The sequence below is a fragment of the Lepisma saccharinum genome, chromosome 1 (genome assembly GCF_977018435.1).
Source record: "Lepisma saccharinum chromosome 1, izLepSacc3.1, whole genome shotgun sequence".
Lineage (NCBI taxonomy): Eukaryota > Metazoa > Arthropoda > Insecta > Zygentoma > Lepismatidae > Lepisma > Lepisma saccharinum.
Window position 1 is genome coordinate 80,967,031 of NC_139229.1, and position 27,872 is coordinate 80,994,902.

General features: G+C 40.0%; 1 protein-coding gene across 2 annotated transcripts in view; it reads left to right on the forward strand.

Moving 5' to 3' along the window:
* Window positions 1–27,872, forward strand: part of LOC145983619 (uncharacterized) — a 78,419-nt gene that overhangs the window by 48,337 nt on the left and 2,210 nt on the right. For both annotated transcript variants that reach the window (XM_083116684.1, XM_083116690.1), the window contains exons 5-10: window positions 11,937–12,075; window positions 13,460–13,629; window positions 21,510–21,648; window positions 23,690–23,849; window positions 24,733–24,830; window positions 27,003–27,159. In XM_083116684.1, the coding sequence (XP_082972810.1) occupies window positions 11,937–12,075; window positions 13,460–13,629; window positions 21,510–21,648; window positions 23,690–23,849; window positions 24,733–24,830; window positions 27,003–27,159 (863 nt within the window). The remainder of the gene's footprint in view (window positions 1–11,936; window positions 12,076–13,459; window positions 13,630–21,509; window positions 21,649–23,689; window positions 23,850–24,732; window positions 24,831–27,002; window positions 27,160–27,872) is intronic.

Here is a 27,872-nt window from a genome sequence, read left to right on the forward strand (position 1 = left end):
CATAAGTGAGATAGTCCAAAGAGTGGGGAGGTATTTGTGGGAAGTGAGGGAGCGACGAGAAAAGGCGATAGCGGACAGCGAAAAGATAGAAGAAACCGTACAAAGTGTCCCTAGTTTGTAATACGTGTACTCTGGATCCAGCATTTTGCAATATATAGGTAAGTGTTTTGTTTTGTTTTGTTTTGTTTTTCATATTATTCATACATGTGTCAAATGAATAACCAATGTGAATCATCATGTAGTGCGTACAGTTAACGGCTTGCACAAAGAAATTCAAATAAATTCAAATTCATAAAAATTCATACATAGGTTGTACAGTCACGGACACTGTCGGCTTGTAACGATTCCATTGAAAGTCAATGTATTCATTACAAGCCGGCAGTGTCCGTGACTGTACAAGGTAACCAAAAAAGTTCTTGCCGTTTTTGACGTCCCATTAATCATGCGGTCACAGAGAGGAAACGAAATAACGCACGTGCCTGCCAAGCGATCGAGAGTTAGTCTGATCATCGACTGTCAGTAATACAGGCACGTTGCGCACACACAGCAGTCATAGGTCGTCCAGTGTCGAAGAGAAATGGGGGTATCGAAGCAGCTTGTTCGCGTGTGTTTGTTGTATGACTTTAAAGTGGGCCTGTCAGCTGCCGCATCAAGTCGCCGCATTTGCCAGGCATTTGGGGAGAATGCCGTCAACGAATGCACTGCCAGGCATTGGTTCCAGAAATTCCGTTCGGGAGATGTAAGCCTTTCGGATGAACCTCGCAGTGGACGACCACGTGTGTTGGATGACGAGACCCTGAAAGCAGCCATCGAGGAGGACAGTGGTCTAACGTGTGATGAACTTGCAGAAAGGTTCCATCTTTCCGCTGAAACAGTCAGACTGCATCTGCATGGGATAGGGAAGTCATACGAGTTAAGCAAGTGGGTACCCCATACATTGTCGGCAGCCAACAAGGAACAACGAGTGACAGTCTGTTTGTCCTTGCTCACCTGAACACACCCATATTTGATCACTTGCTCACTGGTGACGAAAAGTGGGTCCTCTACGACACTCCCAAGCGTACCAGACATTGGTTGTCGCCACGTGACCCTGTTCCTCACACATCAAGACCACTTCTGCACCCACGAAAGGTTATGCATGGTGGAATTGTCGGCAAGTGGTGCATTACGAGCTCCTTCCACCTGGTCAGACCATCAGTGCTGACCTCTACTCTTAGCAGTTGCAAAGGGTGCACCGTGCATTGCGGCAGAAGGAGCTGGTATTGGTGAATCGCAAGGGTGTGCTGTTCCTGCACGACAATGCCAAGCCACATGTGGCAAAGAGGACCCGGGAGACCCTTCAGCAACTTGGATGAGAGACACTGTGCCATCCACCATATTATTTTATCAGTGTCGTTTCTTTGCCTCTTGATCAATCACAGTGATAAGGAAGGATAAATTGTTGAAAGACCAACGAAACAGCTTTACCAGGAATTCGAACCCAGGTCTAACAAGAAAAATAAATATGCTACCGTAACAACTTGGGCTGGTATTGCAAGATGCATCGCAAAATCTTCAAAGCTAGAAAACAAAAATAAATAAACTTTGTTGTTTTACAAATTTTGGGGGCTCTTGACCGACTGTACCCCCTCGAGAATGATTTTTAATCGATAGATTTCGATGTTTTTATGAAGTAGATTTTTTTCAGGACCGGAAACCACGAATAACATATTGATCCTGAAGTATGACATACGCAATTACAAATAAATATCTCGGACTATTTTCAGCCTTCGAACGAATTATTAACACCATGAAATTCAAACTTCTAGCCTGCCGAATTAAAACTTAATACGTAACTAGAAGAAAGACCACACACATGCATACCTTGAAAATACGCATTTTCCGCTACAGAGTGAAATGTATCAAGTGGAACATCAACGAGGTATCACTTTCATAGTTTCTATGCGTTGATAACCGATTGTATGCACACTCGAAAAGCCAAATAACACGTGCAGGCAATAGATTTGGATCCTTTATATAACAAATTGCGTTCAAGAGTGCAGAGACCACAGATATATATATATATATATATATACAGGGTGTCATTTTAATGGCGCCCACGGACCACGGAAACGTATAGAGAACATCAAAAGAAACAAATTTTCTCAGTAACATTTTTCTCGTTGGATCGTAGTTTCGGCGCTACAGTCGTTCAAAAAAGCCCGTTTTGCCGCCTGAATGCTGGCAACCCAACACAACATTTGATAGCATTTGTAACGTCATATCCCGTCGTGAAGCGATGCGTTACAGGGTTGCCAGGAACACACATATTCTGAGAAAAATGACATAGCTACAATCAGCCACATTATGTACCGTAAAACAAAACGAATAAACACGTTCTGCAACTTAACAGGAAGTAAACAAACGATACGAAAAATGGTGGAAAGAAAATAGAATTCAAGTGGAAGTGGTCATATCAAATTTTGTCTCAGCTTACATGGCAAATATTTGCAAATCTAGTTACCAAGTTGGCATCTACAATTTAGTCTATCCACTTTGTCCTTCTAATACTAGTTGTCTGTGGCACACTGAACAGATGACAAAATAGAAATGAAAGAGCTCAAAATTCAAAAGGTAAGTAATACATTCTATCATGTATATTCAGGGCATTATGCGACAAGTGACGAAAATGGTTGAAAATACATGGATATAAGTAGTAGTAAAACAAACTCTCCGACGACCGTGTTTATCTACGCACCGGATACACATGTAATAGTTTGCAACTGTGAACAGGGCAGTATATACGCTACTGATTCATCATTAGATTTTTACTATGGTTGTATGTGTTTTAGCCATAATGTAACAACGTGAACCTCGGATATTTCCGTTATCAGCACAAAAGTACCACAAAGGCATCTGGACACAAACCTGTAGATATCAACCTTGCAACGAGATTTGCAAATATGTGACCTGTAGCTGGGCGTAAACAGCCACATGAAAGCTGCAAGTCAAATAAAATTAATTGTTCTTGATATTTGGCATGTAGACTGAGACAAAATCCGATACTGACACTTCATTTTGAATACGTTTTTACCATCTCACATATCGTTGGTTCACTTCCCCCTTCCCCTGAGATGACTGCTGATCTTCTAGCTGGTAGGCTATGATGTTCGATCTACTGGACGCGTTTCTCGCTTCGTTTTACAGCAAATAATGTGGTTGGTAGTTTGTCATTTTTCACAAAATTTGTGTGTTCCTTGCAACCCTGCCGTGCGCTGTTTCGTTGCAGGAAATGACGTCACAGATACGATCATATGTTGTGTTGGGTTGCCAGCATCCAGGCGGCAAAACGGTCTTTTTTTAACTACTGTAGCGTCGAAACTACGCACCAACGAGAAAAATGTTACTGAGAAAAGTTGTTTGTCTTGATGTCCTCTATACGAATCTGTGGTCCGTGGGCGCCATTAAAATGACACCCTGTATATATATATATATATATATATATATATATATATATATATATATATATATATATATATATACAGGGTGTTTCTAAAGGTCGTTTACAACGCTTGGGAGGTGATTCCTCACACGAAAACAAGCAAAAAGTCTAAGTTCCATTTTTACGACTGAGGCTTCGTTTCCGAGATAGGAGCCTCGCAAAAGGTGACAAAGTGAACGTCACACCTGACTGGGACGAATACTATAACAGATAGAGAGGCGGTTCCAAGGGAATCATAAAGGAATCGTATGTGCTCAGTCCGGAAGTCACTATGAAAAGTTCACTGCACGCATGCGCAATGGAGCCCTCAAAGGAATTGGGGATTTCCAGCAAGAACAATGCATGGAAAGTGTATGTAACGCACCAAGAAGGACCGTGACAATGAGAAAAGCGTTAAAGACAACACATCCCGACCTCAAACATCAAAACATGAGCACGGAACACATAATCCGAAAAGTTGAGCACGGTTGCATACCCCAGTTACACGCGAGGAATGAACGAATCGTGTCATGTGGCATACGAGAGACACATCACTCCACCAGGAGGAGGGAAAGAAAAACACAATATCAGATGATTGCGACAACGTGTATTTATAAACGCGACAACTACGTAATATCCCCACACACACAACAAACAACAAATGCTACAATATCTTACGCACGGACAGTGCGTGTGGCTGTACACCAACTGAAGATGTCACTTTCACCACACAAAGGGGGTGGGGAGCAATACCAAGAGTGTTCGCGCGCGATCACTGTGACGTAAAAGAGACCAGTTTTGGAAGCGCTGCGCAGGCAAGTCTGGCTCTCGTAGTCTACGTTTGACCTTCATGGCTGCTGTACCCGCGAGAGGAGCTCGAAAGGTTGGTTCTCTCCGGCAGTCGTCCCAATCGTGTTGCAGGTGCTGGGATATGATCAGCAGTTCGCTCTAGGTTGTCATACGCATTGAAGAGTACTAGTATGTTTTTATTTAAAGAAGTTGACGTGGTGGAGTGGGCAAGTCAAGTATCGCAACAATTGGTCTTTGGTGTTCGTACGGTGATACGGTCAATTTTTGCAGTGTGCCAGTGTTAAACAAAAACGATACTTTGCAGTTCCAGCTCCCTATTACATAGATGGCTGCGTATACGACCCAGCAGTTAGCAGACATGCATCTCATGTATGGGGAGGCACGTGCTAATAGCCGTGAGGGAAGTTGTCTTTATGGAGAACGCTTTCCACATAAACGTTTACCGTTTCACGCCTTCTTTCAGGTAGTGGACAGTCGACTGCGTGAAACAGGGTCAGTCTTACCACCGCGGCAAGACGTTGGAAGACCCCGAAGTGTACGCACATATCAGTTTGCAGAAGATGTGTTAACAGCGGTCGCAGAACATCCTGGCACCAGTACGCGCGTGCTCGCTCGGGCACGAAACACGTGTCATGTGAATGTTTGGCGAGTGTTGTCAAAAGAAGGAATGCACCGTTTTAAACTGCAAAAAGTACAAGAACTGTTACCTCGTGACTTTCGACCTCGTATTGAGTTTTGCCAATGGTTGTTGAATCAGCTGGACACAAACCATCACTTCTGGGGAAAGGTATTTTGGGCAGATGAAGCCATTTTCATCAGGATGGATGTCTTCAATAGTAGAAACAGTCATGTCTGAGACTTTGACAACCCACATGCACTTTTTGTGGCCCATCACCTGCACAGGTTTTCAGTGAATGTGTGGTGCGGGATAGTACATGATCATTTAATTGGACCATACATTCTCCCTGTTCGCCTGATTGATCGCACGTAGCATGCATTTCTTAGTGAGGTTCTGCCTGAACTGTTGGAGACCGTACCTTTGGCACTGCGGCAAGAAATGTGGTACTAACACGATGGGACAACAGCTCATATCGATCGTAATGTACGACATTTCCTGCATGACGTGTTTCGTAATAGGTTCAATGGTAGGGATGAACCTATGCCTTGGCCACAGAGGTTGCCAGATCTCAACCCTCTCGATTTGTTCTTCTGGGGAGATATGAAAACCCTCGTATGCGACACACCTGTCACATCAGCTGAGGACCTCGTTGCTCGCATCAACGTCGCCGCCGCGACGGTAGCATATACACCTAGCTTGTTTGCTCGTACTCGACAATCCTTGATTCGTCGCTGTCATCTCTGCGTAGAAGTGAACGGCAGACATTTTGAAAACCGTCTGTGATTATCGTTCTCGGCAAATCCCAGTGAGAACACTCTTGGTATTGCTCCCCACCCCCTTTGTATGTTGAAAGTGACATCTTCAGTTGGTGTACAGTGAAACGCACACGCAAGACATTGTAGCATTTGTTGTTTGTTGTGTGTGTGTGGGGGGGGGAGGGGATTTACGCAGTTGTCGCGTGTAAAATTACACGTTGTCGCAATCATCTGATATTGTGTTTTTCTTTCCCTCCTCCTGGTGGAGTAATGTGTCTCTCGTATGCCACATGACATGATTCGTTCGTTCCTCGCGTGTAACTGGGGTATGCAACCGTGCTCAACTTTTCGGATTTTGTGTTCGGTGCTCATGTTTTGATGTTTGAGGTCGGGATGTGTTGTCTTGAACGCATTTCTCATTGTCACGGTCCTTCTTGATGCGTTACATACACTTTCCATGCATTGTTCTTGCTGGAAATCCCCAATTCCTTTGAGGACTCCATTGCGCATGCGTGCAGTGAACTTTTCATAGTGACTTCCGGACTGAGCACATACGATTCCTTTATGATTCCCTTGGAACCGCCTCTCTATCTGTTATAGTATTCGCCCCAGTCAGGTGTGACGTTCACTTTGTCACCTTTTGCGAGGCTCCTATCTCGGAAACGAAGCCTCAGTCGTAAAAATGGAACTTAGACTTTTTGCTTGTTTTCGTGTGAGTAATCACCTCCCAAGCGTTGTAAACGACCTTTAGAAACACCCTGTATATATACGATCGCAATAGGACCACATATAATGACACATTACTTCACTAAAATATCTCTGCGTACTAAAACAGCAGAAAACGTTAATAAATAATCTTCATAAACTACTCAAAACTTTCCACTTTATAGAGCTTCGAGAGTGACAAATTCTTTCATTTTTGAATTTTAAGGTTAAAGCTGGGCCATATCTTACGTCTGTCTCAGCAGTCATAATAAAAAAGTCGGTATTCTAGATTCCAGAAAAACAGATCTCTTTAGAATTCTTAAAAAAAAGGTAAAGTGCTCCCCTGTGCATAGCACCACGCCATGAAGGCGTATAGGGGGTGTGGGGGTAACGCCCCACACTTTCTTGATCCGGTCGTGAGTGGGTATGATGTGATCAGCATCACGCCCCTGACCGCCTTTACCCCCCAGGGTTTCCCCGCAGGTACCCATGTTATTCGACGCTGGGTGGGTGCCGGGGCCGCTTCTATCGTTAGAAATGTTCCCGGATTTGAACCGGCCGGGGATCGAACCCGGGACCTTTAGCATGGTAGTCAAACGCGTTACCGACTGAGCCACCGCGGCCACTTTGCTAACGCTATAAGAATTTAGAATTCTTATAGCGTTAGTTAATTCGAAATTTAGATTGTAATGGCTACCAATCGCTGTAACAAGTTTATTATTTCTTTTATGAATATTTACAAAACAGCAATTGCGATCTTGAATGTTTTAACAGAATTCTAAACAGAACAATTTTTCAAAATTTATCACATTAGCACTTTTTTTTGTACGTTTGCAAAAGACGTTGTAGAGCTTCGTTCACTATAAGATGCAGAAACTAACTATTCAATACCTCGCGTAGGAATTAGTGCTTAAGGACAGGAGTGCCCACAAGAGGAGATTATGGCGCCATCGAGATTTAGGGGGGGGGATTTTTACCTTCAAATAATGTAAAATTCAACATTTATATATTTGTCCAAAATGTATGTAAAAATTTTACACCTTAAATGCACCATATCTAATCCATTAGATGAAGAAGAGAAAGTGTTCCAGGGTATTATCGAATGGGTGGTGGGGGAGGGCTTAATTCACACGTGGGTTCTGAATTAAACGTTGGGGGTGGGGGTAACAGTATCCAACTCTAGGTCTTAGATTAGGTAAAACTTTACTATCCGTCGGACACCTATAACTCCTTCGTTTCGTCAATTTTTGACATTCGTACTTCACGGAACATTCCTTAAGGTGTATTCACGTGTTTTTTTTATCAAAGTAATTGCAATTTTTCACATTACGAGTACTTCTTTCTCGTAGTCTTTTCGCTTGCCTGAGACACAATATGGCGCGTACACCTTCCTACATAATCGCGCGTCGTGCTTGTGTTTTGTCGATTTTCATTCGTTGTGCAGTGTTTCAACCTTCGGAACCCAAGAAATACCCGTGAACAAAGCTCATGTGATCTATTTTTTTTCGCATTGGTTTACAGAGAAAATTGTAATGTTTCGTGGCGCTACCCATCCCGGAATCGGTGGGAAATTTAAACTAAACAATTATTTTCGTTTGAAATTTTTGAGTCCAAATTTCCCACGGATTGCGGGCTCCGCCCCCTACCGTTACCGCGGCCCCACCTCCGCTTCGCTCCGGCTACCCGGCTTTCTCTATAGAGTCCATGTTGAAGGCATGTTAGAAATTGGCCGGAGTCACCTGCCCCCAATTTTTTTAATTTGAAGAAATCCGTTTCCAGGATACGGAAAACTTACCTGAATTTCACCACGCATCCACGACACGTCATATTAGGGCCTAATAATCAGGCATATACCCACAGCCCATTCCTTCTAACGAGTAGCTTACATTCACTACCACATTTTCGACATTCCTTTCCTTTCTTCACGATCCCGTGTTCAATTAAATTTAAAAATCCACTGGATCTTCCACACCCAGTACGAATTTCACCACGCATCCACGACACGTCATGTTTCTAACTTTCGTTGCAAACACAGACAGTTCGAAACACTGGATACCCAATGAACATGAACAAAACACAATCACGACACGTGATGGTGTACGAAAGTGTACGCGCCAAAGGCTATTATCCGTCGGAACATTAATTTTCAACAAAGAACGTGAATTTCCGCTATGAAACATTCCCACATCACACAAAACACCTTCCAGATGTCAGGCAATGCTACAGGAAGTTATTACCGTAAGTAGTTTTTTATGTAAAAATGAAGAAATCTGTCCGATGTATAGTAAATTAGTACCCACTATTTATATGTTTTAAAACCCCTGTTGAGGATCTATCAACTCTCAAGAAGTTGTTTGCCACACACGTTGAGAGTTCCTCGGCAGGGGTTTTCATTGTGAGCATGTACAACCCAACATCATACAGTACTGACGTTACACATTCATTGCCATAAAAAGCTTTCATTCTCTGATGAATGTCAATTGGGGACACATTTTCTGCAGTTAGAAACTCGGTCACCATACCCAGTTTCAGGTTCACCGACATAGTATGGTTACATGCTGCCATTTTCCTCGCTCTAGTTCAGCAACCCCTGGTGATAGAAGTTTGAAACTTGGAATGGAGAAGGGGGGGAAAGTCTGAAGAGTACAATGCATGGTTGCTCAAAATCCAAAATGTCTTTACACAGTCGCAAAAAAAATAGCAGGCATTACTTTTCAGCCCACCCTCGTAAATACTCTGTGTAGATTACGATGTGGTTTGAGGGCACTAATGATATGATTTTTGGGTTGGGGGAGACAAATGATATGATTGGGGGGGATTGCGCCATTGGCCTTGGGAGGGATGGGCACCCCTGCTTAAGGAAGCAACGTAGAAATGAACATAACGCAGCTAAAGTACAGTATGTAACAATGAAATTAAAATAACACTAACTACTATACAAACTGAAAAGAAACTTATGCCTTTCCCAGTTGTGAATACGTTCAATTCAACCAGGACAACGAAGTGAAACCTCACTTGATTCCTGGAGCCTGGTGTGTGCAAGAAAGTGAGTAAAGCAGAGGCGCGCCAATCTACGTCATCATCACGTGTCTGTGTGCGTAAGTTATCGGAAACTCTGCTACGAAACTTACTTTTTCCTTCGTGTTTTTGGTCACTTGCTTTTCGTCCATTACATCATACAGCACAAAACAAACCTTGTTTTTAAGTTATCTTGTATGCTTCAGAAAGGCATATATAAATGCTCGTATATTTCTTATTTTTACGTCGTATTTTCTGACACTTTTTATCAGATCGTGACAGTGAGGAAGAAATGATCATGAAATTGAAATGACTCACGTCGAGGCCAGGACTCGATCCCGGAACCTTCCGCGGGTGTAACTGGAATCGAACACTCAACGAGCTTGGAAGATACAGTATAGGCTAAACGAATTATTCGCAAGAAGAGAGTTGGTTTTTTTATTGATTGATTTGGTTTATATAACTTCGCTTTTCTGCCACTTTTGGCTAATCGCGAAGATGAAGATGACTGATGGTGTAATGAAATTGATGAAGGGACGCTGACAAAGAACACCCATGCCCATGCCAGGTTTCGAATCCCGAACCCCAGGTGTCGTACTTCGCTGTACTAACTACTCCGCCAAGGAGGTCGGCAAGAGAGTTGGTGTACGTGTATTTTCTTAGTAATGCCTTTAAGGGTTATTGGATTCTTTAATAACTGTGAACTAACTTAGCATTTAACATGACAGATATGTGATTGCTTTCCTTCTGCTATAGCTTCAAGAATCCGCACTCTATCTCATATCTCCTGTGCAAAAATTGAACAACAAAATGATCCGAAAGGGATTTTTCAGACTTAAGCGACCTGAGGATTTCACACCGAAGTCACGAGCGACACGGCTCCAACCAGTCTGCAGAATCTAGCTATTTGCGCCGATGAGAACGAATGATGATATGATGAAATTGACGAAGGGACACTCACAAATAATATCCAGGCCGAGGGCAGAACTCGAACGCGGGAACTTCGGCCGGGAGATCGAGAGTCGACCACTTAACGCGTTTGGCTAACGACTCGATGAATTATTCTGACCTTGCAATCAAGGGGGTTCCGTGTTCGATACGCGGTGAAAGTACATAATGATTCGGATCGCACTTTAAATTGTAGGCCCAGTCCCATCCTACGAGGGTCACTATTTATATTTCGAGCCTAACAATGAAAAAACAGGAATTTGGCATTGAAAACTGCTTTATTGTTTTTCGAAGTATTCTCCTTTATGGTCAATACACTTTTGCATTCGTTCGAACCATTTGTCAAAGCAGTTTTTCCAATCTTCTTGAGACACCTCCATAATATGGTTTTTGAACGCATCAACGGCGTCTTCCGCCGACGAAAATCGTTGTCCAAGCAATTTATTCTTGACATTCGGGAACAAGAAGAAGTCATTGGGTGCCAAATCAGGACTGTACGGCGGATGACCCAACAATTCGATTTTTTGACTGTTCATAAAGTCGGTTGTTAGACGAGATGTGTGACAGCTGGCATTGTCTTGATGAAGAATGATCCGACGGCGTTTGTTTGTTTTCCGTATTTGACCGAAGACCTCTGGCAATCAAATTGTTGTGTACCATTCAGAGTTGACCGTTGTATGTTCCTCTAAAGGCACAGTTGCCACATGACCAGTTTTCCCGAAAAAACAGGCGACCATTTGTTTCGAAGTGCTTCGACCGCGAACAACTTTTGTTGGATTGGGTTCATCTTGAAACACCCATACAGTCGACTGCTGTTTACGTTCCGGCTCATATGCATATATCCATGATTCGTCACCTGTTACAATTTTATATACGTCTTTTGAAGCACCACGATTGTATTTATTGAGCATTTGTTTGCACCAATTGACGCGAGCGTCTTTTTGAGTTTTTGTCAAATTGTGTGGGATCCAACGAGAACATACCTTTCTCACAGCTAAATTATCATGTAATATTTTATATATGCTGGTGGAACTAATTAATGCCTATGGTTGCCTCAATCTCACAGTATGTCACATGACGATCTTGCAGTATTAGGTTTTGCACAGCATCAATGTTTTCTTGAACAACAACTGATTTTGGACGACCTTCGCGAATCTCGTCGGTGAGCGAATGGCGGCCACGATTAAATTCGTTATACCAGCGTTTCACAGTGGCAAAGGATGGGGCTTCATCGCCAAATGTGGAAGTAAGTTGATCGATGCACTCTTGTCTTGATAATCCACGTCGAAAATCGTAAAAAATCATCGCACGAAAATGTTCATGAGTTAATTCCATTTTATTGTTGTCGCGCAATCTCCAAGGCAACATAAACAACACAAATGAAGCTATTGACAAAACATTTGAAGTACGTTATGTTCAATAATGCCAGACGATTCCGTACAAACGTCAAATCGCGCCTAACTTCAATCAGTGTTGCCAAGGCTCAAAATATAAATAGTGACCCTCGTATTTGTGGATAAATTAAACTTAAAAACAAAATCTAAAAATAATAACCAAAATTCAAAAAAAAAAACATGCCTTGCTTTTTTCTTATCGTGTTCTTTACTTTTTTTGGTTTCAGACTCTACATCAATGAGGGCTTGGCTGGCGTGAACAGTCGAACGATGCAAGCCATCCTGATCGAGATGCGAAACCAGGACAGAGACCGAGATGGAATTCTCACAATCTCTCACGTCACTAACATCTTCCGTAAATGCCAGGTAAGTTTAAGACTTCCGGGTGTGCTTCTCGGGTCTCACTTATCGCACGTAAATCAATCGGTCAAGCGTCGTATTTCGTCTTCTGGCGTCAGGTTAAATGCTTTCGTTGGTAGGCTAAATGTTTTGTATTTATGTTAAAAGATTTAAAACTAACAAGCGTAACTATCTCTCTCTCTCTCTCTCTCTCTCTCTATATATATATATATATATATATATATATATATCTTAGGAAGCTTTCAGACCAAAGTGACAGGCGATAAGCGACACGAATCACTGAAAACGAGCCTTCAGAAATAAATGCAACCTGTCGTACAGGATTGGCATTACCAGATAGAGCGCATCGCTTGTCGCTCGGACTGAGCCATTTTCTCAACGGCGTGCATCATGTCGCCTCGGTCTGTTGGCAGTGCATGAGCAGTGAATGCTTTTCTACAGACCGGGCGAGTCCTGCGTTGCTTGTCACTTCAGTATGAATCCCTCGTTTGCGCGTCACTTCGGTCTGAGTTAGTTTTCAAGCCGAAAGGACAAGCAATACGCGCAGCTTATAGGGAGCATTCGCATAGAAACGACCCAGGACGCGCGACAGTCGACAAGTGACACATGTTGTGTGGACACGAGCCTTCAGAAAAAGATGAAACCCTTCGAACTGAGGCGACACGACAAGCTGCAGTTGGCCTGTCACTTAGGTCTCAAGCTGCTATACTGTCAACCCGGTACGAGAGGTTGTATTTATTTCTTAAGGTTTGTTTAAAAGTGATACGTGTTGTCTGTCACTTCGGTCTGCGGGGACTTTCAGACCAAAGTGACACGTGACAAGTGTCGTGAGTTTCACATCGGCTCGGATCCCACCCAGTCTGTAGAAAAGCATTGATTACGCATGCACTGCCAACAGACCGAGGCGACATGATGCACGCTGTTGAGAAAACGGCTAAATCCGAGCGACAAGGGACGCGTGCAGGTTGCTGTGTCATCGGGTACGATATGTTCCTGATATTTCTGAAGGTTCGTTTCGTTTACGAGTGACACGTGTCGCTTGTAACTTCGGTCTGAAAGTCCCCCTCCCCCACTTTCCACCTTTGCGTCCCTTTTTTTCTTATTCTCATTTCTCCCTTTCTAATTCCATTCCAACCAGTGTTGAAACAGAAATTTCACTTCATGTGGAAACAGTATCAAGGACCACTGGACAATAAGCACATTATTATAACCACTGCACCATGTAGGCCGACTAGTACACTAATCTCAATTAGTACTCCGGCAATTTGTTTCTTAATACAGCATATTTGCAGAAGATACAATTCAATATACAGGTGTATCCATATACGCTGTATAAAACACATGTTATTACTAACTTCGTTGACCCTGTACTGCTTGATCGTTATTCCAGGTACCCTTGGACGAAGAAACATGCCGTATGTTGTTCGCGAAGTTCCTTCTCCACAACGGCATGGTGGACTACGAGAAGATGATGGGCTACATGAACGGGTGCAAGGCAGATCCCCCGTCCATCATACGGAGCAGGCACAGTCCCCCAAGCGGAGACATGCAAACAGCAAGGTACATTTCTCCTTCCTACGCTTAAATTAGCATAATGGTCAGTTTATTTTGCATTTAACGTTAACGATATCGAAAATTTTTAAAAGCGCCGTAATGGATTCATAATTTATCCAGTCGAGCATAGTATAGTGGAACCACAAGCAAAAGAACCTGCGCAGAACCGTGTGTTGTATGCATCGTACTCGCACGTATAGGGTAGGGGCAGATTGGAGCAGGCTTCCTTGTAGCTCGAGTTGAATGGTTCGAGGGGAAGATGCGCGAAAGCTTCCGGCCGAAGGTTCTGTTCATGATCGCTCTATACCTATGGCGCCAACAGTGGCGGCGATTAGGGGGGGCGAGGGAGGCAGTTGCCACCCCCACTTTTTGCCACTTTTGCTCCAGCACTATGCTATTATGTATCAAAGGAAATTAAACTGTTCTTGCCCCCTCCCCCGGAGTTTTGGCACCTTGCCCTCTAGTTTTGGAACCCAATCGCCACCACTGGGCGCCAAATATCGCCAAGCGTGGGGTTGTATATTGTCTTGTACTTTGGCAATATAGGAAATGTACTACGTATTACATCTGTGGGTGCCAAATTAAAGTGTTTACATTACATCAATGACTGGATTTGGTTTAATTTACTTCGCTTTTCTGCCACTTTTGGCTAATCACGAAGATGTGGATGAGTGATGAAATGAATGGACACTCACTTCAGCGGGTCGGGATTCGAACCCCAGCGTCGTAGCGCGCTGTGTGGATCAATAATGGTTTAACAAAATTGATGAAGGCATACTCTCAAAGTAACACTCATGCTTCGAGACCAGGAACCTTGGATGGCAAGCTTGTGATTTCATTTTCGTTATTCAGCCTCGCTTTTCTTCCACTTTTGGCTAATCGCGACGATGAGGATGCTGTAGGGACACTCGCAGAGAACACTCATGACCAAACCGGGATCCGAACCCGGTACCTCTGGACAAGATTGGGAGTCGGTCGCTTTACGTGCTCGGCACCGAGGTGGCCAAAAGCCGAACAAGTACCGACCGTATAGAGCCAATACTTTTCATCACTGATATCGACTAATGCCGACACATCGAAATCGATATAGGTGCGTTAACATTGGGATCATTGGTAATCTCTTTTTTTAAAAATAAGCATAAGCAAACGGATGTTCAAAATCATTGCAATCAATAAATATGTTACCAATTTTTTGTCTTTTAAATTTGAGTTGGAAACGCCATGACCTGGAAATGTGAAATAACTTACCGATTTAATCTCCAAAGGAAAGGGAAGCGGTAAGAACTTCAACGGAGTTGAAACCAACTCAATCACGCGATTTTTCATTCAGGGGAGAAGTTCTACAACCATTACGAAACGAGGTCAGGACTCCAGCAACAAGTTGCTGGTGGTTCGAACCAATAATGCCCGCAGAAGATTAAAGTAGTCAACCGCAAGAACTTTTCACTACATGTTTTGCCAACACTGATCCTATCTGTACCAAAGTAAATTCTCGACCAACCAGAAACCACTGCAACTTGGAGCTGACCGCCAGGAAATTTTGAACAAGTTCACTTCTTACTATCGCATTTTGTTCATGTAGACACTTAGAAGAAAATAAACGTACTGGATACGTACAATTATTTGACTCATTCATTGATTTCTCTGAAGACTATTTACAGGGCCTCCTCGACGGCGTACTGGTTTCGATTTATTTTGCTTTGTAGGATGGGATGCACAAGTATGCCTCAGCAAATTGCCCACGGCCATTTTCATTAGTTACGCGTTTTTAAGGAATAAACTTTTACGTATGCTGCTGTAAAAGTTGTCAGCAGTTTGTTTGTGATTTTTTTCAATTCTTCAAGCTCTCATTGCGTAAAACAAAGAACAAATATGATGGACAATTTCCTTTGTGATACTTACGCGTCCACTCAACATTCCCAGGCAGGGGTGGAAGCAGGAATTTTACCAGTGGGGAAGGCAAGAATTATTTTTACAAGTGTGAGCAAGCAAGGCATCCCCCACCCTCCAAACACTGCTTCAGTTTGAAGCTCTCTTGTTTTTGCAGTGACCTGTGCCGGTCTTACTTGTATTTATCCGTCTTTTATAACTAACGCAAATTACTGTCACTGAAATTAAACTATACATGCAAAATGTATAATTATAGATTGGCATTAATTTTCCTGGGGGGAACGGTAGCCCTTTGGCCCCACCCCCTTGATGGCGCATTTGATCCCCCGTGGAGGAACATTTCATAATGTTTCCAATTCCACTTTCAATTGTAGGTCCAATCCCAATTAGCCTATCTGAGCATAAAATGACAAGTGATTATAGAGAAATAATGGACAGAGGAACTCTGGTATCTACTGGTTTGCACAGTCTAAATGTGCCCTCATGGGCAGACCAGTGCCAGATCAACAAACTCCAAAACCCCGCAGTGCGGGGGGCCCAGAGGCAAGTAAGCCTTTAGGGGACCCATAGCCATTGACATAGTAGAGGGTTCGTATATGCGTACATAAGAAACAAACTTAGTTACTCAGGAGTACAGGAACGAATACAATATATACAGGTAAAAAAAAAGTGAAGTTCCCTGTGCACATAGCACCGTGCCATGAAGGCACATTTAGGGAATGTGAGGGTAGGGCCCCACATATTTTCTATGTTGGTAATCTTGAAGGTGGTGTGATCAGCACCACGCTGCGGCCGCCTTTAGCCCCCATACTATTTGATTTGAGGCTGGGTGGGCCCTAGAGCCACTGCTTTATGCAGTGACAAAGCCGGAAAAATTCTGACCTTAGATTACCCACCCTGCGTGGCAAACAGACTAGAATCAAATCAGGCTAGAATTTCATGAGAAATGCAGTATTAAACGTTTCTTCAACCAATCTTTAATCAGGAAAAAGTTATGGCTCCATGATTGTAACAAATGTAACAAATGTATCATTTTCCAGGTGTGAGAAAACAGTGTCCTTTCACATAACCCCCATACCATTTAAAAAATTAGAGTTTGGTGTGTGTAGTTAGAGGCTTTGGTAATATTTTGCCCAAGACTTGTAGATCCGGCACTGGGGCAGACTGTTCTTTCATTAACTTTATTTATACAATGCGCCATTCAATAGTTAAAACGAAACCTTCAAAAAGCAGAGGATATCCTATTTAATATCAGAATTAAAAAACAATTCTTGCAAGCGTGCAAGATCAGTGCTCGCAATGGAGGGGGATGGAGCGAGCAAGGTCCAGGATGTAAAATAAAAGTGAATAAAAAAAAATATGATGGCTAATTTACATCTCTGTTCTTGTAAATGAGTTATTTTAAAAAAGAAGTGTACTGAGATTGGTCAATTGAAATTTATATTCTACCTAGTCTTACCATAAATACTGTCACAAAGTTTTAAGTAAATTGACACAAAATGCTGAGAGATATTTTAATATCCTAATAACATTACTGAAATGGATGCATGACAAATCAGAATCTAACTAACTAACTAACTCTCTAGCCTTCTTAAACCCGAAGGTTCATGGCTGCAGCAACACAGGCCTTCCATCTGTCCCTATCTTGAGCAAGATCTATATACTCTTTTCCATCCCTACCGATTTCCTTTAGGTCCATCTCAACGTTGTCCCTCCATCTTCGTCTTGGCCTTCCTACAGGTCTCTTACCATCTGGTTTCCCAACAAGAATCCTGTAAACTCCTCTTTCCTCTCCCATTCGTGCCACATGGCCTGCCCACCTAAGTCTTCTTGATTTAATTATTCTAATAATATCTGGACATGAGTACAAATTATGTAGTTCTAAATTATGTAACCTTCTCCACTCACCTGTCTCCTCATCCCTTCTAGGTCCAAAGATTTTCCTAAGGATCTTATTTTCAAATACTCTCAATTTATGTTCCTCTTTCAATGTAAGGGACCACGTTTCACACCCATATAATACTACAGGCAAAATTACTGTTTTGTATATTTTAACTTTTAGTTTCTTAGATATTAAACGAGAAGACAAAAGTTTATGAAGAGAGAAGTAACATGCATTTCCTGAATTAAGCCTATTTTTTATTTCTTCTTTAATATAATTTTCACGTGTTAATATTACTCCTAAGTATTTGAATTTGGAAACTGGTTCAAACGAGTTGTTATCAATAATTAGATTTTGATTATTACCTAACACTTGGTTTCGGCCTGTAAGCATATATTTAGTTTTCTCTTTGTTAACTTCCAAACCTATCTCTTTAGCAGTTTTGAAAAATATTTTAGCATTATTCTTAATTGTATTCACATCATCCCCCAGTAAGTCTACATCATCTGCATATGCTAACAACTGAGTCACACCATTTAATTTTAGTCCTTCTTTAGTTTCTTTTACCTTCCGAACAGCATATTCTAAGGCAAAATTAAAGAGCAATGGAGATAATGCATCTCCTTGTTTTAACCCATCATGAATTATAAATTTGTCAGACATATTATTACCCACACGAATTTTACTTTCTGTTTCACTGGTGCATATTTTTATCATACTAACAAGCTTCTTAGGTATTCCAAACTCGACAAATATATTATATAATTTATCTCTTTTGACCGAATCATATGCTTTTTTGAAATCAATGAATAGCTGATGGACATTTTGATTATATTCCCACTTTTTTTCAAGTGTCTGTCTGATGTGAAAAATTTGATCTGTAGTTGATCTGTTACGTTTAAATCCACATTGATAATCACCTATAATTTCATTAGCATATGGGGTTAGTCTTGTTAAAAGAATATTAGACAATATTTTGTATGTTGTTGAGAGTAGAGAAATTCCACGGTAATTATTGCAGTTCATTTTATCACCTTTTTTAAACACAGGAACAATTATGGATTCTTTCCACTGTTGAGGGATTTCTTCTTTATTCCATATTAAACAAATTAATTTATGAATTTGACATATTAATGAATTTCCACCATATTTAATTAACTCAGCTGGTATTAAATCAATGCCAGGTGCTTTGTTATTCTTAAGCCTTTTAATAGCATCTTTAACTTCAGTCAAGTTAGGTTCTGGAACTAAAGGTTCTGCTGTGTGTACTTCATTCACTTCTGATTTATCTCCTACATGGACATTTAAAAGGTCATTAAAGTAGTTCTTCCATCTATTTAGAATATCGTTTGGGTCAGCTAGAAAATCACCGTCTTTATCTTTTATCAAGTTTACTTTAGGTTGCCACCCCTTTCTAAATTCATTTACACCTTTATATAAATCTCTGATATTTTTATTTTTGCTGTTTGTTTCAATTTCGTTAATTTTGCTTTTCAAGTAATCTCTTTTTTTACTTCTAAACGTGCGGTTAACTTCTCGCTTTATTCTATTATAATTGCTTAGATTTGTATCATCCGAGTTATTTAACCACCTAAGTCTAGCCTGATTTCTTATTTCTATTAGATTATGACATTCATTATCAAACCATGGCTTACTTTTTCTCGGTTTATGGTATCCTATACTTTCCTTAGCTGCTGATTCTATTGCATTACGTATGTGCTCCCAATTCTTGTTTACGTCTGTTTCATTTATATTTTCATCATCATTTAAATCCTGCAAAATATCAAATCTATTTGACAGTTTAATTTGGTAATCTTTCTTAATTCTTTCATCAGCAAACTTTCCTGTATCAAATTTTAGAACTTTTAGATTTTGTTGCTTATGATTTATCACTGAGAGTCTTTCTCTTAATTTAGCAATTACTAAATAATGGTCACTGGCACAGTCAGCACCTCTATGTGTACGAACGTCAATTATACTAGTATGCCTTCTCTTATCAATGAGAATATGATCTATCTGATTATGAGTTTTACCATCTGGAGAAGACCAGGTATATTTATGGATATCTTTATGTTTAAAATTGGTACTTTTCACAATTAAATTCTTTGAGGTTGCAAAAGTAATCAATCTTATACCATTATCATTACTTAATTCATGAAGACTTTCTTTACCAATCGTGGGTTTAAATGTCTCTTCTTTGCCAATCTGTGCATTACAGTCACCTAACAAAATTTTCATATCATACTGAGAAAATTTATCAAAGACCTGTTCTAACTCTGTATAAAAATCATCTTTAGTATTATCATCTTTATCTTCCGTTGGTGCATGTATGTTTATTAAAATAATTTTACACCACCTACCCTGTAAAACTGCATATGATATCCTATCATTAATAAATTCTACTGTTTTAAGAGCCGAGATAATTCTATTATTTATGAAAAAGCCTGTTCCAAAATTATGATTTTCAGTACCACCATAGAAAAAAGTATAATTTTTAGTTTTACAATTCCCTTCTCCTGGCCACCTAACTTCCTGGACAGCTACTACATCTAATTTATACTTCCCTATCTCATTAACTGTACACTGAAATGCCCCAGGCCGGTAAAGGCTCAGAACATTCCAGGTGCCTAATTTAATATCCTTATTCCTAACGTAGATCTTATCCTTAGTCCAGGGACCTCCCAAAGTAGTCCCCACCCGGAGATCCGAACGGGGGACTATTTTACCTCCGGAATATTTTACCTTGGGAACATCCATGGCCTTATATTGCTGTTTCTTGACATGTCTTTTTACAGTGCAGAGTTGTCAGCTCTACGCCTAACCCCCAATATGAATGGAGGAACTACTACACAAGACAAACACAAACATATTAGACAGCACAATTACTACACAAGACGAACACAAACACATTAGACAGCATAACTACTACACAAGACACACACAAACACATCACAACTATAACACAATATAAACACACACACACCACCTCTACTACACAATATAAAAAAAACAAAAACACACACACACACACACACACACAAGAAAAAAAAATCCACACTATATTACATCATACCAAAAATAATACTGCTTTTGGTACATCAGTTTTTTCAAATATAGTTATCAGTTTTGGTTTATTGATTTTTTCAAGAGCTCTATGCAGGTCTGCTTGGTATTGAGTTTTAGATATCAGGTTTTGGTATTTGCTACATACCGAAAAATACCAATATACTGAAATAGCAGGAATACCAAATTATCAAAGATACTAAAATACTGACCATAATGAAAATAACAATCAAGCCAAAAAAATCAGAATCACAAATCACTATTCAAAATGGCCACCCTTAGCACGCACACATTCCGTAAGTCTTTGTGGCCACGCATCAATTGAATTACACAACACATCGACTGGAAAATCAGCAACTGCCTTCAGAAGAGACCGAACATTTGCTATGAGGGCACGCTCCATTTCTGTGAAAAAGGGGTAAAAACATCAGCCAAAGTGTACCAGCAGACAGTGCTTGAGAGACTAGTCAAGAATCTCAACAACACTCTCTTCCATGGTCAGAACTGGAACTTCCAGCAGGATTCAGCCCCAGCATATGAGGCCCGAACAACACAGCAGTGGCTGGAGGCAAATGTTCCAGACTTCATTTCCACTTCAGATTGGCCTTCTGCAAGTCCGGACCTATACCCTTTGGACTACAAATTGTGGTCCAAGCTTCAGGAGATAGCTTGCAAGAAGAGACATCCCAATATTGAAAGTTTAAAGCGGTCGGTCTCTTCTGAAGGCAGTTGCTCATTTTCCAGTCGATGTGTTGCGTAATTCAATTGATGCGTGGCCACAAAGTCTTACGGAATGTGTGCGTGCTAAGGGTGGCCATTTTGAATAATGATTTGTGATTTTCATTTGTCATGCATCCATTTCAGTAATGTTATTAGGATATTAAAATATCTCTCAACATTTTATATCAATTTATTTAAAACTTTGTGACAGTATTTATGGTAAGACTAGGTAGTAGAAAACACATTTTATTGTGAACACATGAAATCACGGATAACAATATTATGTATAGTTAAATAAAATTAAATTTAAAATGCAAATGTAATCTTACAGGAGAATGTTTGCCGAACGTGATGTTGCAAAGCTCATCATCGACCTCGAAAGAACACTGATGACCTCCGAGATTGATCGATTACGACGTGCCATGACAGAGGTTGACCACGAAGGGAAAGGATTCATTTCACGTGGTCAGGTAAATCAATTTATGGTCATTCAGCATATGTAATGTTACCATCCATTGAGGTCAAACACTTTGAAACAAGTAGTGAAATCTTATGTTCCAATTTCATTTTTTCTTTCACATTATAGACCTTGCTTTCATGATTCTGTTCCTGTTTTTATTACATGACCTTCATAAAATCATGATCAAGGTATTACGATAATTATTAGGGCTAAACCGATACTACTTGGAACCGATAGTGATACCACTGCTGATAGATACTCTTACCGATCAATTGTTAAAAATTGTAACAATTGAAAATAGGAATGTCTATATATAAATTTATTTTCCATTGGAACTACATGTAGCAGTTTACCTGAGTTTTGCTTTAAAATATTCATAATTGCACGTGAGATAATCATTTAACTGTAAAATTAATTTCTTCCTGCAATGTTGCAAAAATAATACAAAATTGGGTATTTTGCATAATTTCCAGGATATTGAGACAATGCAAATGTGTTGTGTGACATTTCTACACACTCAGGAAAAGTATCAGTCGGTATTGGTTTGATAGATTGATAGAAGTGGAAATTATGGGTGTGTCAGCACTAAGACTATTTGCACCAGTCACATTATGCAGGGTGAAGCTAAAATCAATTAGTTTGTCTGAGGACAAAAATCTCCTTACTTGGGTTAGAAACTGAGGCAGTAAAGAAGACCTCCGCATACATAAGGACACAACAGCCTCCAGAGGATTCTACTGGCAGTAGGTCCAGATGACAAAGCTTGCAACTTTGCAGTTACTGGTGTGTATTATGTGGAAGTGAGGTTGATTTTGGGTGCATTCAGCATGTCACCCCTTACACCCCCAGTTGGTACTAGGATTAAATTCCTACTGGTACTTTCCGATACTGACACCACTGGTCAGAATTCGCTGTCCTAGATATTCAGCAATATTTCAGCAAGGTTTGTACCACGATAAATATTTGCAAATTTTATACAAAATTTCAACCTGATAAATTCATTTTATGAAATGAAGGGCTTGGGTGTGTTTTCATGTTGTGTTTACCAACTTCAGAAGGCTTCTTCACTGAGTCCAATGCAAATTGTATGACATGGCAGTTTCAATCGAAAATTGAAGGATGGCCTATTTTACTTTGTAACTCAAAAATTACCAAAATTTCACTTAACATGTTTTACACCTAAGCCCTTCAAATATAATTTTAGTTAGGGATGGATGATATGAAATTTTGGCTGATACCAATAAAGTACTGATATAAAATTTACTGACACCAATAACAGATATTCTACCAATCCGATATAAAATACTAAATGGCCCTTGAAGAACCTGAATGGTTCATTTACCTTCTTAATAAATGTGTTTTTTGATGGCTGTAGTGCAAAACAAGTTGCATATTTAGACATTTACTTTTTTAAAAAGTAGGGCATGGAAATTATCCATAAAAAATATAACAAAATAGGGGAATTTTGCTCTAAAATATCCAGTAGATTTACCGATAAACCAATATGCCTATATCAGCTGATACTGATAAGAGTACCGATTAATCTGTTCCATCCTTAAGTATTACAGTAAAACCTCGTTAATCTGGACTAATGGGGGGATAAGTTGGCCGGTTTAACTGAAATAACCTAAAAGAACAGTAGAAAGTGCATTAAAACTCCCTTTATAGCAACAAAACATGTTTATTATGGTGTATTTAAAGGGCATAGGCCTAAATACACTATACAGTACAGTAAAATGTAAAGCAATACAACAATGCAGTACGATTGTTGACTTCTAGCCACATTTAAAACCTTGCATTCTGCTTTTTTTTTTTTGCCTGTCCGGATTAAGCAAAGAGGTTTTACTGTATATTGGATAGCACTTTTATAACGAGAATAAATGATGAGTGGATTAAATAGATGCAAGAACAAATATACTGAAACACAAATAGGCTGACCAGGACTCAAATCCAGACACTTTGGAGGAAGATCGCAGAGGTGGCTTCTCACTTCAGTTTTGAATGATGTTTTCAAAGTTACCAAACTTCTAAACTTGATGCTTCTCTTTTAGATTGAAATGGCACTGCGACGTATAGAACTGAGCCTTCCTGGAGATTTACTGCACAGATGGTTAGCTGCTACGGAAAAGTCTCCAAACAACTTGTATCCCATCCTAAACCTCCTGTCTTTCTTTGAAAGAGTTCGTCCAGATGCGCACAGTCTCCTCACAGGTAAGAGCCTTTCCAGTCCATACAAATTAATGAATTATTTTTATGATAAAAAAGTTCTATGTTCCACGAACAAATTTTATTTTATCAAGGAGGTGGTCGAGCGAGATTATTTAAAACTTAGCAGATTGTTCTTGTAACTTGAGGCATTAATATATTAACACCAATATAAAAATGCACTTCTGGTAGTTAAAACTGTTTTAAAATCAGTTACATTATTTACATTTCTCTCTCTTTTTATTAATCTATTGGATTGTTAAAATGGGTTTTTACGAAATAAGATTAGTGATAAAAAAAGGCACTTTGCAGCATGCCATGAAGGTGTATAAGGTGTGTGGAGTTAGAGTCCCACACTTTCTTGATCGCAGCCGAAAATAGGGGTGTGTGATCAGCATCACGGCCCTGGCCGGCTTTACCCCCCCCCCCCCAGTTTCCTCCAGATACATACTTTATATGATGCTGGGTGGGCACCAGAGCTGCTTGAACAGGTGGAAAAATCCTGGTGATAATTTGTCAAAATGATGAGGTGATTTCAATCATCATTTTAGATTTTGTTACTTGTTTTTTAATGGTTAAGATGCATTTTAGAGAGAGGGAGAGGGGATGAAAGGAACGAGGACCAGAAGGGCTAATAACAAATAAGAAGGAAATCGGGAACACTCACCAGACACTGCAAACATCTAAATTTTCTTGCTCATATAAGATGACCATCTCTACAACTACAGATGCAGACGATGAAAATTTCAATTTTTCCAGGGTTCAGTATTTCCTATTTTTTTCTTAGTTGTTTGTATATGTACATAAAACTTTGTACATGTCTCTGGAGATTTTCTATATGTAAATAATTTACCACATGTGAAAATAATCAGACGCCATTTAATTACAGGGCATGGTCCAATGTCTGCAAAGAAGAGCCCCAAACGATCATCGACATCTGCCCCTGATGGTGCACGGTGGGAAGATGGAAAACGATCTTCACAAGGGGTAAAGAATACATTCTTGTATAAAAAAAATCAAATGTCTTGTTTGTATCTTTATTTTATGCACCGATAGGCTAACCGGGACTGAGTGTAAAGTTCAAAGTGGGATCCAAACCATTATGTGACTTCAACAGGAATCAAACCAGAATCCTCTCAATTACAAGGTGGCAGCATTACCATTATGCCTTCAGGGAGGTCCTAAATGCCTCGTCTTCATAAGCAACGTGATTATTCAAAATTATTGTTGTATTGGTCAGAACATCCAAGTGCCACTGTCACTATTAGCTGGCTTTCTAGACCAGAGTAGCTCTCCACTTGTACTCGCAATGAAGGGCCTGAACCAAAATTTGGGGCTCCCAAATTATTGGGGAGTCTTTTCCACTCAATCCACCAGATGGGTGAAGAATATCCAGCACAACAGTTTTTCATTTTTTCAGTTTCTTTGACAACAGTTCTGAAATACATATTTATTCTATTTTGTTGTTAACTTTTACATCCTTAATTCAAGAAAAGGCTTTAAAAGTAAGGGAAATTTTAGTCATAATGTTAATGTTGTTTGACCTTTAGGACAAAACTCTGATTTTTGGAAATTTGAAAACTGTAGAACCATTTATTCCTTGGATTAAATGGTAGAATGTGAAATAGAACTGGTTCCTGCATTTTACACTAAAATTTTCTCGATCTAACGTAGATTTTACTTTGGTTATTCTGTACAAATACTAACTGAATCTTATTTCTATTATTAACAATAAAAATAACAAGCTTTCTGCTTCTTTTGTAACTTTAAATGAATGATGCAAATTTCCAAGAGGGAATTAACAGACTGGTTCAATCTCCAGTCTCTCAATGCCAATCCCTAGAACTTGCCTGGTTTATAATGTAACAACCTAATGATCAGTTCTGTGTATACAAAGGCCAATAAGGAGCCAATCATCACATTTACACACAACTGTACAATGCAAATCATTAATCCGTGCCTTTAACTCTTCGTTAGGAACGTCATTTTCTGTAACATGCATATGTGTGTGGTGTCAAGGAAAAAAATACTTCCTCTATAGAGACTTAATACTAGTGATCTTTTGGGGGAAGTATTTGTTTCCACGACTGTTTACCTGTCCCCAAAACCTCTTTAAGGTATGAAATACACTGATCATGCGTAAAAAATGTTTGTTCCTTGTCTTTCTTCTAAGATCAGCTGTAATTTTCTGCTGCTCTTTCAAAATGATGTAATATTATTAGAGACTGGATTTTAAAGGGAAGTCCGTTTTTTATTTTTGAACACAGATCATGGAATGAATAACAACAGTGTTGATAATTATCTTCCACCAACAAGATTACATGGTTTTGACCCATTTTTTTTCCTTTTTTCAGCCCACATTTCCTTTTTCAAAACATTTCCCTTTCTGGTCTCTTTATTGGCTAGTTTTTCAGTCCACGTCCCCTTCTATTCCCTTTTCTAAAACATCTTCATTGGTCCCTTTATTGACAAGATATCAAATATTTTGTACGAATGAACAAAACATTCAACAATTGTCTACTTGGTGCAGCTTAGAGGAAAGACAGAACAAGCGGCTTCTACCTTCCCTTCCTTCCATAAGTGTTGGGAGTACCTTGCAGCGATTGTTGAAACAATGCGATCTGGGCTTATGCAGCAACAAACACATTGTAAGTGGCATGCCTGTTGGGTTGAAAGTATACTTATCTGCGAAATTTAATGTATCCCTTTTTATATATGAATGTTATGTATTGAGCTTTCCTTTAAAGTAGTATTTTTAGTGGAGTGTAAAAAAATTATAGTCCTTCACCCCCACCCCCTTTTTGTCCTTTTTAGAGGAAAATTTTTCCCCTTAAAATCCGGTCTCTAAATATTATAAAGTTGATGCTTTGATATTTTTCTTTATACATATTTAGGCACGTGGGGGACAACTGTACACCAAGCACACAACTGACATTATCACTGTAATATTACATGGCTTAGAAGTGAAGTAGAACTGTGCTTAGAACAAATAAAAAGAAAGAACGTTCAGCTACACAAAAGCACTCATGTGCAGTACAGTTCACAGTGTTGCAATCTCGCAATGAATATTGATGGGGGACACCTGTACCCCACATGCCTAACGGAAGCTTAAGATATGTTAATGCAAATAAAGCATCAGTTTTCCCTCCTTTCTTTCAGAAATTCTTCGATGACACAGAAACTGCTAGGTCAGCACTGACTTCACCGTTGTCTTTTAAGTCCCATGATACGATGGCATCGAAACCTGATGTGCAATGGCTTGCAAACTTCCAGATGCTGGCTCAAGGGCTCATGACCCTTGCCCAAGGCAGCAAAGGTAAAGGTAAAGATAAAGGTAAATATGGACCAATAATTTCATGCCTACACATATGTAGCATTACAACACATGGCACGAAATTACTGGAGGAGGCAATTTTGCACAGTAATGAGTACAGTGTATTGCGTAAGTTGTACTTATGTACTTCACTTATTTTAGAAGGTAAAATACAAGCAATGTCACCAATAGAGTAGATTACATTTTAGATCACAGCTGTAAAGTATAATGCATCAATGTTACATTTATGAATGTATATAAAACCGACTGACATGAAGTGACAATTATATGCACAATCATTAATCGTAAGTCCTTGTGTACTTTTAAATGTTAAAATTGAGGCCTGGATTCTTAAGCAGTGAAAATATGTGAAATTTGTACATAAATGTGCACAAAAATGTACAAAATTCGTTAAGTGTATTAAAATTCATATTTTTCACTACATTCTACTGACATTACCATCAGTGCCAACATCTGAAGCGCAGACTTGCAGTCGCTATTCTGGAAATCAGCAGGGATTATTTCCATAATATGGCTGTAGTGAAGAACAAAGTATGCAGGTAGCCGGTCCCCATGGCCGAGTGGTTAGTACATCCCGGTAAAATTCCCGGCCTGGGCATGAATGCTTGTGAGTGTCTATTCATCAATTTCATCATGATGTCATCACTGGGTGCGGAAGCTCCAAGAACACTAAACATCATGCAAGAATAACTGAA